At 33.6% G+C, this 13,743-nt stretch overlaps 1 protein-coding gene across 1 annotated transcript; it reads left to right on the top strand.

The window, feature by feature from the left end:
• The first annotated feature begins 3,666 nt into the window (after positions 1-3,666).
• LOC149225125 (uncharacterized) lies at positions 3,667-10,530 on the top strand. Its single transcript, XM_089376926.1, has 2 exons — positions 3,667-4,352; positions 9,248-10,530. The coding sequence occupies exons 1-2, from the start codon at positions 4,089-4,091 to the stop codon at positions 9,953-9,955; spliced, it is 972 nt and encodes a 323-aa protein (XP_089233052.1). The 5' UTR covers positions 3,667-4,088; the 3' UTR covers positions 9,956-10,530.
• Positions 10,531-13,743: the final 3,213 nt, after the last annotated feature.

Raw genomic sequence — 13,743 nt, forward strand, 5'->3', positions numbered from 1 at the left:
CAAGTTAATAATATCCATGGTAAAGTGGAGGTGAATATATATGGTTAAATTTTTTGTCATATTGTTATAAAATATATTGATTGTGAAATATGTTATGTTTTTTGGGCATGTGGTATTGATAAGACATGGTATTGGCCCATGATATTGTAACAAAACTTATTTACAAGTTAATAATATGCACGGTAAAGTAGGGGTGAATATCCATAGTTAAGAATCTTGTCATATTGTTATAAAATATTTTGATTGTGAAATAAGTTATGGTTTTGGGTATGTGATAAGCCATGGTATTGACCCATGGTATTGTAACAAATCCGATTCACAAATTAATGAAAAAACAAAATATAAGAAATTGAATTTATTATTTTTAACTTTTTATTATTAATTGAGCCAACATTTAAATGTTTACACTCATCCTCAATATTGAGGTTTATATTACTTTTAACTTTTTATTTATTACTTTTAATTTTTTGTTTATTAATTTTATTTTTTTATTATTAATCGAGCCAACATTTAAATGTTTACACTCATCCCTATATGGCTTTTAACTTTTTATTTAAAATTGTTTACATTCTTACATTACACCTACACATCTACCCTATATTAAATGTAGAGCACCTCTCCGTACCATAACTTTTCCAAAATAACTAACAAATAATCAACCTAATATTAAATTAATTGAATAATTAGTATTAAATTGTAGAGCACCTCTCCGTACCATAGCTTTTCCAAAATAACTAACAAGTAATCAACCTAATATTAAATTAATTGAATAATTAGTATTAAATTGTAGAGCACCTCTACGTACCATAACTTTTCCAAAATAACTAACGAGTAATCAACCTAATATTAAATTAATTGAATAACTAATATTAAATTGACTAAGTAATCAATAAATATTAAGAATGTTACATTACACCTACACATCTACCGTATATAAAATTGTAGAACACCTCTCCGTACCATAACTTTTCCAAAATAACTAGAACACCTCTCCGTACAATAACTTTTCCAAAATAACTAGAAACAATAACTTTTCCAAAATAACTAGAACACCTCTCCGTACCATAGCTTTTCCAAAATAACTAACGAATAATCAACCTAATATTAAATTAATTAAATAATTAATATCAATTAATTAATAAATATTAAAAATATTGTCATGATTTGTTCTTACCATTTTTTTAACCTATTAACCTAAACAATGAGAAACTCTTATTCCATTCATCAAATCTAAAATTTATGAGATTTATAAATTATTTTAGATTTTATTATAGTTTGATAGTTTTTTTCCAACAATAAAATGATAACAAAATTATTATTATCATCCACTAAAATTACCTCTCCGTACCATTACTTTTCCAAAATAACTAACCAGTAATCAACCTAATATTAAATTAATTAAATAATTAATATCAATTAATCAATAAATATTAAAATATTGTCATGATTTGTTCTCACCATTCTTTTAACAAAAGAATGATAAAACTCTTATTCCATTCATCAAATCTAAAATTTATGAGATTTATAAATTATTTTAGATTTTATTATAATTTGATAAATTTTTTCCAACAATAAAATGATAACAAAATTATTATTATCATCCACTAAAATTAATATTAATTTATTAATTTAGTTAATAATAAAATATTAAAAAATCTTAATTATCATCCACTCAAATCGATATTAATTTATATTTTTTTACCCAAGCAATTAATTCTAACATTTAAAAACAACACATACTACCACTAAGTAAAAGAGATATCATGAGTCAAATTAGCTACCAAGTAAATGAGATATTCAACAAGTTAGTCAGGGAGAGAAAATATATTAAAGGAAAAAGCAAATCCTTCCTATGAAAATTGAATACAAACCATGCCTACCATAATCTTCACAGAATATTTTGTGATGATTAGGTTAAGGTGAACTGAATCAAATCAAAGTTTCATTAACGCCATTGACCAAGTACACCATTTCTTAATTATGATATTTAGTCTCTTCCTTCTTTAAGACATTGAAAGGACTGCCATCTCAACAAACAAAACAGGGTCCATGACATTGTCAGTTATGCCCAACTATAGAGATAGGTTCGTTAGAATAATGTGCAACTGATGTGCCATCTGGTCCAGATATCTGATTGGTACGACCAGTATCTGCAATATCATTTGGTTTGTGCAAAAGGCAATCAAAAGTGCAGAGAGTGACAGCTCCCCTAAGAGCCACCCCTCCACACAGAAAAGTAATGGAATATTGTGTATTTGGCTGGGCAGACTTCCTATTCTTGCAACCAGCAAGCCAAGGACAGTGGAGTTCTAACCAGATCGACAGTCGAGTTCAAACCAGATCCATGGGCATGACTGCTATAATCTATCTTTTTTTTATGAAAATATACTTCTGCTCTGATAAATCAGGATAATATATTTTATAGGACACGGGTCACATGAAATGATTAAGACAGATTTTGTATATATAGGCAAGGAATACATGAATTGTACTGGCGGCTTAAGGTGTGAATCATATCATTGATATGATGATAGCATGACAGAAGAAGACAAATTTGAATATATTTTGACATATGACAAATTTTTTCTCAATTGTAATTTCACACTGGGTTTGATAAGCTGGTTACAAAAATCCATTTTTAGAGCAGGAGTATCACTTTGTCATGGATTGTTTTTGTTTTCTTGTTTTTTCATGGATAATTTTTTTTCCCATTCTGGATAATGGTAGGAAATTGATATCCATAAATTTTCTAGAAAAAATATACAGTTTATGATTTATATGGTTTACGAGATCGGTGACTACTAAATCCATGAAAACTATCAAATCCATAAAAACTATCATACACATTATTACTGCTATGGATTGTAGTTTTGTTATTAATATAATATAATATTCAAATATTTCTTCAGTAACAATTTTATTATTAAATAATTTTTAAATAAATTTAAAATCCCCAAAACCCTAGAGATCTTTAAAGTAATTCAACGTGATGGATAAAATTTCAAATTCAAATTAGGGAATTAGATGTATTGTTGGCTTTTCATCAACTCACATTAAAAAAGATAGAAGTTGTTAAAGGATTGAGATTGTAAATTCTTATTAGGGTGATTTTCATGATTAAATATTTCTCAAATTTGATTGGGAAAAATTAACTAGAATATCCCTTACCTCTCGCTGGACTAAAACTTGATATCCTGTATTTATGGTATACTATTTCTCACTTAAAACATCCAACTAATACGATTAGTTGTCTAGGTCTGAACGAATTTGTGAGATAAAGCTTTATTACCCATGAATTTTTCCAGCCAGAAAAAAAAACCAACTATCTTTAGAAAAAACCATTAATTGTTGCTTCGAATTTGCATTTGCCTCCTACAATACAGTACAGAGGTGATCTGATACGGTTTGATTTAGAAATGATGATTTGTTTGCAATACAAAACTAAAGTAATAAGCATTTGCCATCAAACTCATGATTGCAAAACTTTATCAACAGAGAGTTGAGTTGAATCCTTCACTCAAGCGATCTCAAGATCAAATAACCTTCAGGTAAATCAGACGGGTATGGCATGGAGGTTGCCAGCTTGCTGCCCCTTCTTTGTCCTTTTCATTTGAGCCATGTGGCGCTAACACCTCGGGATTCTACATTAATTTTGTTCGATAGTTTATAAGCTTGATTGATTGTCCAACTGGACAATTTAATTTATTTATTTTTGTATATATTCATAAAATATATACCCTCCAATCCCACTTTGGTTGTGTATATACCCCACCCTCTTCCCGGACACCTTTGTGTCTGATTCACAAGAGATTTTGATTGATGGTACAACAGACAAAACCCACAAGCAAGAACCAGCTGAACTGCACTCCTTAGTATATTCCATCCCCTGGTATATACACACACCTTGCTTGCTTGCTTTGACCGTGAAACAGAAAGAAACCAAACCACTGTTCAGCTCAGCATTAAATTCGAGTCTTAAGGCCTAATGGGTTGTATTTAAGGTGTTGTTATGGCTCTGGGATTCAAGTGTTGTGTTATGATCTGAGAATGCTGGGGAGTTAGTGGGGTTTAAGTGAGAGGAGGCGCAAATGAAGGAATCCAGCTCTCACGATGCCCATTCCCGTGAAGGGGAGCAGAAGCAGCTGAAGCCCAAGTCCAGTGCAAGCGAGAAGGAGAAGACCAAGTTGAGAGAGAGGCACAGGAGGTCCATTACTACCAAGATTTTCAATGGTTTGAGGAAATATGGGGGGTACAATCTTCCTCCCAGGGCTGATATCAATGATGTTTTGAGGGCTCTCGCTAATGAAGCGGGATGGATTGTTGAGCCTGATGGCACCACTTACAGAGCGCAGGTAAGGAGAGATCCTAGTTGATTTTTGACCCTGAGTGTGTGCATTTTTCTGTTGGTATTGATCCTGATATACTGTAGAGGATACATAGCTTGGATGGATGAGTTATTGGGGATTGTGCATAAGATGTAAGTTTAGTGAATGTTTTTGACTGTGATTTGGGTAATGTGGTTGTTTGGTTCATGGATTTATGGGATGAATGAATGTACGTATTTGACTGCTATGTGGGTTGGCGGGTCTGCGCCAATAAAGGGGAAGTGCATGGTTTGATGTGATTCATATGCTGAGGAAGATTGCGGTTCTCTGTTTTTAGTTATGCAATGAATCAATGGTTAGGTTATAGAATGAATTAATGGATAATTTGGGCTTTGATGCATATGTTCATGGAGAATGTCCGTTTTCAGTCCGTGTTCATAGAATGAACGAATGAATGAATGATGATTTTGACTGTGAGATGCGTGTTACAGAGAATGCTGGTTCTCAGTCTGTGTTCATAGGATAGATTAATATATTAGGCTGTGATGTATGTGTCCGTGGAAAATGTGGGTTCTCGCTCTGTGGTTATAGAATGAATTAATGGATGAGTTTGACTATGATGTAGGTGTTCATGGAGATTGTAGGTTCTCAGGCTGAGGTCATAGACTAAATCAACGGATGATTTTGGCTGTGAATTAATTTTCATGGAGAATGTTGCTTGTCATTGTATGAATCAATGAATGATTTTGACTGTGGAGTATTTGTTCATGGAGAATGTAGATTCTCAGTGTGCGGTCTAGAATGAAATAATGGAGGAGTTTGACTGTTATTTATGTATTTGTTGAGAATGTTGGGTTTCATTGTGTGTTCATAGAATGAACGAAAGTATGAGTTTAACTATCATGTCTGTGTTAATGGAGAATGTTTAGTTCTCAAGGTCATGGAATGAAATATTTAATGTTTTTGGCTGTGATGTATGTGTTCATGGAGATTTCTAGATCTGACTGTGGCTATATATTGTTTTAGTGGATGAGTTTGACTGTGACTTCGTAGGGAATGTTGGTTCTCAGTCCTTAGTCATAGAATGAATTAATGGATATTTTTGGTTGTGATGGTTGTTTATTGAATTTATTCACGGGGAGGATGCATAAGTAGATGTTTTATTGTGTTTGACCTGCTTAGGAACAATTCAGGTTCTCTGTTTGTAGTTATAGAATGAATGAAGCCAAGGTTTTGGTTTTCATTTGTGCTAGAAAAGAACATTGGCTGTTCCTTTGGCTGTAGTCTGTAGCATGCCCAAATGACTGTTTTTAAATTGGCATCACAGATAGAAAGAATGTGGATTCTTGATTTATGGTGTTAGTATGGAGTGTGTGGCTATGGTTAGTAGTTACAGACAGGATGAATGCGATTTTTCAGATTCTTCTCATGAAATGCATGGAAAGAGTTCTGGATTTGTTGGCTGTGATTTGTGCTCAAGAAAGAATGCGGTTGCTTGGTTTCGGTTATAGAATGTGTGATAATTGCTTTTCAACTGGGTTTACACATAAGAAGAATGTGGGTTCTTGGTTTATGATAATCTAAAAATCATGTGAATGTTTTCTAACAGTGATTTGTGCATAGGAAGGATGCTGGTTCTTGGTTAATGGCTTTAGAATGAATGAATTGCTGGCTTTTGACTGTGATTCACTGCTGGGAAAATAACGTGACTTCTCAATTTACGCTTGTTGACTGAATATATGAATATTTTTTCTGTGATTCACAATCAAGAAAAATGTCAGTTCTCGGTTTATCGTTATGAAATGCACAGATGAATGGTTTTGGCTTTGGTTTAATGCTGATTATACCATCCGTAGCCTCAGCAATTGTTGACTGATTTATGCTCAGGCAGAATGTTAGTTCTGTCTATAGATTGGGTTAATAAATAGCTTGACCATAGTTTACACCCTGAGGATGAAGGTTGGTTTTCAGTTTCTGGTCTTTGAATGAATGCATGGATCCTTTACTATCAATGATGCTCAAGAAATAATTTGTTTCAGAGTTTTGGGAATAGAATGCATGCCTGACTAATTTATTTGTTCATGTGCTCAAATGAGTGGTCTTGGTTTTTTTATTAACCATAGTAGACATAAATTGCAATTCATTGTCTACATGATTGTTATTGTGTCAGCAACTATTGGGAATGCATAACTTAGGAATAAAATGAACAGGTTTTGTTGTGATTTACAAACAGTGTCTACACTCATTTATGGATATACTATGTATTGTAAGAGGGTTCGCCCATGCTTACAGTTAATAGCATGTATTGACAGATTGATTGATTATTTTCTTTGCACTCAGAAGACTGAGGCTTTTGGGGGTATGGTTACTGAATAGACCGTGATGAATAAATGAATGTTTGGGATGTAGGTGACTGTCAATAGGGATGTGATTCTTCGTGACTAAATGATTTGCCGCACATATATCTCTAAAATATGAATAAACTGACTTAAATCAATGGTTTTGACCTTGCTTTAATCTGCAGTCATATGATGGTTATAGATTAAATTAATGGGTAGTTTGACTATGATTTATATACTCAGGAAAAGTGTGGGTTCTGTCTTATTGTAAGAGAATGTAAGAGTGGATGCTTTGACTATTATTGCTCAGCGAGAAAGTGGGTTCTTGATCTATGGTCAGAGCAAGAATTAATTGATATTTTGATTGTTATGCTCAGAAGATTTGGGCTCTTGAGGTTTTGACTGTGAGGTATATTTTAAGAAAGAATATGTTTTGTTTGGATTATGGTGGTGGATAGAATGGAAGGATGTTTTGACTGTGATCTATGTTCAAGGAGCCATTTAGTTCCAACTTTAAGGATATAGAATGCATGGATGATTAGTTGTGGATTCTGATTTAAACAGGTAGAATGTGGGTTCTCAATTGATAGTTTTACAACACGAGTGATTGATTTTTATTTGAGGCTTACCTAGGAAGAATGTTTGTCGTCTGTCTAAGTTTAGTGAATAGATTGGATTATCATGCTTAATGAAGGGTACCTAATGTGGGTTCAACAGTTATGGCGGTATAGCAAATGTTTTTTTATTCAGTCTTAAGTTTTACCAGACAGATAAGATGTGAGTTCTCTGTTTTTCTTCAGGGTTACAGATCAATGAATGGTCTTGACTGTCTTCTTCTTTCTTTTATTTTTATTTTTTTATTTTTATTTCTATCTTATGTGGTTCACGGTCTTCGAAGATCGGTGACCGCTACGTCCACAGAATATTTGTACCAGGCAGATCTACCTGAAAGGATCACTTCCTGCTGACTCAATCACAGAGCCTGACCCTGATGAGTGTCAAGAGTTGAACCAGTAACCTCTCAATAGCAAATGTGCTTTAGTGATGGGGACTCGACCAGCTGAGCTAACCCTAGGGGCTAGTCTTTACTGTCTTCTATGTGAAGAAAGAGCTTTTTTTTTTAATTTTCAGATAATAATTTTGTTTTCTTTTGTGTATTGTATGCAGGATAATTTGGATTATTTTCTATGTTTATTGTGAAATTGAATGCCTGGTTATGTGCACAGATTAAACTTGGCAGGTTCATTGCTCTTTTTTACATGTTCTGTAGATGAACTGGCAATCCTTTCGGCAATGGTTTTTGCACACATAAGTGCTGTGGGCTCTTTGGTTTTTACTGAGATGTGATTGAATGAGTTTGCCTGGATTTGCACCGAGAGTGATTTTTTTTCTTGTTTTTTAATCAAGTAAATGAATGATTATCCTTGGCTCTGATTTACTACAAGGAAAATTGGTTTCTGTGTTTTATGTTTGGGAATGAATAACCGGCTTTGATTGTGAGTTCTCTGTTTTTATACAGGGAAGAGATCAATGAATGGTCTTGACAGCCAGTTATGCAAAAAAAGCCATTCTTTTAATGTTCATATAATATGTTTTATTCTTTTTGGTTTGTTGTATGCAGGATAGTTTGGATTATTTTTTATGTTTATTGTGAAAATGAATCTCTGGTTCTGTGTGCAAATTAAACTCAGAAGGTTCATGGTTCTTCTTTACATGTTCTGGAGATGAATTGGCAATAATTTCGGCAATGATTTTGCACACAGGGCTCTTTGGTTTTACTGCAAAGATGTGATTGAAAGAGTTTGCATGGATTTGCAGTGAGAGTGATGTATTTCTCGTGTTTATATGAAGTAAATGGATGAATATGTTTGGCTATGATCCGCTGAAACGAAAACTGGCTTCTGTGTTTCATGTTTGCGAATGGATACATGGCAATTATAGTGATGTAATATTGGGCAGAAACTAGAAGTTTTGTAAATATGTTTCTTGAAGGCTCAGAAATACTACTTTTGGGTGTCATATTCAATGAATTAATGAATGAATGAGTTTAGAAGTGATTTATGCTGCAAAAGAATGCAACTTCTGGTTTCTTAGTTTTAATTATATTTTGGTGATATAGCGGACGGATGGATCTGTCCTGATTCACTCTCTAGAAGACTGCCTTCTGTGTATGGATGTATTTTGTGGGTTGAATCTCTGAAGGAATGTGGGTTGGCATATTTATGTTGGGGAAGGAACTACTATATTTTTTAATTTATGCTTACACTTTTTATTTAATGTTGAATCTCTGAAGGAATGCGGGATGCCATATGTATGTTCAGAAGGAACTACCACATGTTTTGACTTTATGCTTACATTCTTGAATTAATGCAGCTTCTTTGTCTGATGTTTGGAGAATTTATCAATCACTTGGTCTGACTTCAATTGATAAACAGGAAATCTGGGTTTGTGTTATGTCCAGGACTTTTGGTTTTATTTAGTTTATTCTGAGGCATACGAGTCTTGTGTTTAATTTACAGTAAACAAATTGACGAATCATTAACCATGATTATGGCATTAATGCAGTTTCATGTTCTTGTTCAGGGAATTCCCCAGACATCAGGAAATCACAGTATGCCTCCTATGCAGCAAACTACTGTTATGAAAACCTCATTGACACCTACAAGTAGCTTCGGTGGAGGAGTTAGTATGGGAGGCTTCAATTGCCCAATCCCTGCAATAATTACTGACAATATTGACATGACAGGTGGAGATTGTTCAACCACAGCTTCTCCACGTCACATGGGAATACAACAGCCCTCAAACAATTCATCTCTTTCCCTTCTTCCGAGCTCAGGTCTCTCTTCTCCATTTGCATCTCCGGCTTCCAGTGATGGAGCTCAAGGGCAACTGGTTACAAGCTTCTTTCCTGGAATGGCAGGAGGGTATCTACCTACAAGTGGAAGAGAAAGAGAAATGTCTTTGATGAAAGATGACGTTTCTGCATATTTCAGCGCTGATACACTTGAAGCTAGGGAGTTTATGACAAGCAGGGATACACTTGAAGCTAGGGAGTTCATGACAAGCAGGGACACACTTGAATCTAGGGAGCTTCTGATGGGCAGGAATAACATTATCCCTAATTCAAATATTCTCAATTATGCCAATTTATCAGGTGTAAGATATGGGATGAGAAGTACATTACCTTCTATTGTGATGCTTTCTAACCAGCACCCTTTCCTGCAGGAAGCTCGAGCTTCAAATCAGAATACACCTATTGGCTCCCCACAGCGTCATGGAGGAGCTGGTTGATCTGGTTTTCTTGTAGGGAAAACTGGCTTATTTTTTTCTAATGCCGAGTAGTGCCCTCAACTGCAAATTTTGCTATTGACCTAGATCGCCTGGTCTGTTTTGTCAGTTTCCTTGGCCATTTTTTTGCATAGAACATGCCCCAAGGTTTTCCTCAGGTTTTCTTTGTCCTGGTAGAATTAATGCATGACACTATGACTTACCTGGTCCTTTCTCCCAACTTTTTGACGAGCACAAGGAATACCACTTTTACCTTTTCGATTTCCTGTATTTTAAGCTTGCTATGTAGTAAATAGTGAACTAGTTAACTGTGTCTCAAACCTTCTTACTGCTAAATATCAAAGTTAATATTAATTGCAGGATTTGATTCTCCAACCACTCGTTTAGTTCAAAAAAATGGCTGAACTGAAATGTCCAAGATTGATAGATTTTACTGGACAACTGCTCATGAATGAGCACTGTTATAGAGGCAAGATCTTAACATGTTCTAACTTTTGTAAAAATGACTACTTGGACAATAGATTTGAAATACAATGATATTTCAAGGCTCTTTTATCTGAAGATGCCATTATTTTCTTTGTTCCTGTTATAGACTGTTGAGCAAATACTTTATCCTATAAGCTTAATATTTTGTGCATGGACATTTGTGAACTTTTTGGATCTCTTGATTCATTTCAATTTTTCATTATTTCCTACTGTTTGGCTCATGCGGTGGTTTGCTGCATCATATCTGGTAGATTCTTATTGATATGACTTATAGTTATTTTAGATCTGGCTAGATTCTCTGTGGCAAAAGTAGATCCGCTGATAGCAAGTTATGGACAGAGGGTAAAGGCATTGTTGAAAATGATAAAAAGTACTGGTTTTTCTAATGGAATTGTGTATATTAAACTAATCATGCAGCCTCTGAAATGAATCTGCCCAAATTGGTTACGCTTCTCTCTTGGAGTCAGAGGATTTGGAATTTTAAAAATTTGGATTTTTTTTTAAAATGCTTGTGACAAGTGTGTTAGGATCACAAAACATCAAGAGAAGGAGAAGTGGTGGTGTCCAAAGACAATCCTACCGGTCACCAGGACAAATTAACATAAAAAAATTTCGGCATATATAAGTTACATTAGAGATGAATACCATAGACAAATTAACATAAAAAAATTTCGGCCTATATATAAGTTACATTAGAGATGAATACCATGGATTTTATCCATGGCTTATCATAAACCTGGAGCCTGAAAACCACTGGTAGCTTCTCTAATACAAGATATTAAAATGGAATGCATCAGGCCTACCATACTTGAAAAAATCCCTTGGCTAGGAGGCCACAGCTGGGAAAATCTACTCAGGGCTTGCACCTAGCCCGATCTCCAAACTGTCCTTACTCAGGTTTTCAAGGCTGCTTGAACAGGTGAGATGTCTTTGATGCGAAACTTGCTTCAAGTAACATGCTTCCGAGGGGCTACGTTTCTTTTAATCTGGAAGTGCCTTAAGCAACATGCTTGAAGTGCTGTGCGGCAGAATAAGAACTTTCGTCGGCTTAGAAAGCTAGCACTGTGAATGGTATCTAATCTGAAATTGCTTGGAATTTGCCCTAAAAAGGCACGGTTTTGTAACAACGTGCCACAGTGAGAATTATACCTTACTGAATTAGGTAATGCTAGGCAAAGTTGGCAATGGACCAGGAACTCGTAACTTATCGTTAATCCTGAATTTTTTTTTGCACTATCGAAACAGCTAAATATAGCAGCTGTCATGGTTGATGGATTCAGGTTACGCCTGATCGACTTAAATCAATGAAAAATAGTTTTGATGGATCCAGGCTACCTTTGCACTATCGAAACAGCTAAATATAGCAGCTTTCATGGTTGATGGATTCAGGTCACGCCTGATCGACTTAAATCAATGAAAAATAGTTTTGACGAATCCAGGCTACCATCGACTTAAATCAATGAAGAATAGTTTTGATGCGTTTTTTCTTCAGGTGATTACTGGAAGCGGAATGGGTAATTGGGTTGGGCTTGTATTCTGAGTACAAACTTTTAGGTAGATGGGTTAGTTGAGGTTTTAACGAGTTACCTGGCGAGGGGTTTGAACCAGTTACTTCAATGTCTTATTGGTATACCTGGTTTGAACCAGTTACTTGAATGTCTTATTGGTATACCTTATTGCTAAATGTTTTACGCCCCAAAGGTTTAAAGTGAGTGCTGTATGGTCTTACACATGGTGCACGGGCTAGTCGAGATTTAAACCTAGATTTAAACCAACCACATGACCAGGAGTATCTTATCAATTAAACCTATTCAAAGTAATTGATATTGGAAGCTGGTTTTAATTCATTTTCCATAATTTTTCCAAACTTGATCAAGATAGTAAATATTATGATTAACCAAAAAAATTAGGTAAAGTCATCAATCTTAGATCGATTTGTTTATAGTTTTATTTATTTATTTTTTAAATTATGGTTAATTACACGGATTTATTTTAGAATAAAGTTTTTAGAATTTTAATTTAATTATTAGATGAATAATAGAGATTTGATTTTTATAAAATAATTTTAGAATATTTTTTAGGAAACATATTAAAGATTGAGATTTGCTCAAAAGTAACTATGCTTCTTTTATTTTTTAATTAAATTGATTAATTAAAAGAAATGTCATTTGTTATGGATTTTTAGGCATGTGGTATTGGTAAGCCATAGTATTGGCTTATGTTAATCACAAATCCCGATTACAAGTTAATAATCCCTATGAGAAAGTAGGAAGTGGATTGGTAAGCCATAGTATTGGCTTATGGTAATCACAAATCCCGTTTGCAAGTTAATAATCCCAATGGGAAAGTAGGAAGTGGATTTCCATGGTTAAGAATTTATTGCATATTGTCTTTTGTTTTTAAATGTATATGTTTATTATTTTTTAAATTTTTGGCAATATGAGATGTATTATAAAGTTAGTTTGATGCTTATTGTAGATTGATGTCGGTGGGTCATTTAATATATATAGCTACATCAATGTGAGGGTCAAAAAATTTGTTTAATTCCACTTTGTCTTCTTTCTTTTTTTTAAAACCAATTTAAGATAGGGAAGATGAATTAAAAAAAAGAGTAAAATTAGATTGATGTCTGCCTGTCATTTAATATAAATAAAACCAGTTTAAGATAGGGAAGATAAATTAAAAAAAAGAGTAAAATTAGATTGACGTGTGTTGGTCATTTAATATATATAGCTACATCAATGTGAGGACCGTTGAAAATTTGTTTATTCCCATTTTGTCTTTTTTTCCTTTTTTAAAACCAGTTTAAGATACGGAAGATAAATTAAAAAAAATAATAAAATTTACTTATTGCTACAAAATTGTTTAACCCCATTTTGTCTTTCTTTTATAAAACCAGTTTTAAGATAGGGAAGATAAATTAAAAAAAGAGAGTAAATTTTGCTTATTGCTGCATCATTGGATTGGAAATTTAATGAGATTAAAAAAATTAAGATCAATACAAGGTTTGGGTGGAGACTTAGTTATGAATGGTTTTATCTATATTCAATTTTCTTCAATTTTCTTATTACTGCATCATTGGATTAGATTGGAAATTTAATTAGATTTAAAAAATTAAGATCAATATAAGGTTTTGATGATGGATTAGTTATGAATATAATTTTTAAATATAAATTATCTTTTGTTTATAATATTTATGATTTTTAAAATGGATAATGATGATATTTTATCTATTTATCTTTGGATAAAATGTTTAAGATTTTTAAAATGGTTGTAAGATATGTCAAAGGAATGTAGCTCAAGTG

This window comes from Pinus tabuliformis, chromosome J, assembly GCF_031772625.1.
Source record: "Pinus tabuliformis cultivar Carrire ecotype Pingquan chromosome J, CPIR1, whole genome shotgun sequence".
NCBI classification, from domain to species: domain Eukaryota; kingdom Viridiplantae; phylum Streptophyta; class Pinopsida; order Pinales; family Pinaceae; genus Pinus; species Pinus tabuliformis.

What these genes read in the sequence shown, in the direction of transcription:
- LOC149225125 (XM_089376926.1), top strand. Translation starts at nt 4,089, where the DNA reads ATGAAGGAATCCAGCTCTCACGATGCCCATTCCCGTGAAGGGGAGCAG. An exon ending in GCACCACTTACAGAGCGCAG is followed by an intron (nt 4,353 to 9,247) that starts GTAAGGAGAGAT and finishes GTTCTTGTTCAG; the next exon opens with GGAATTCCCCAGACATCAGG.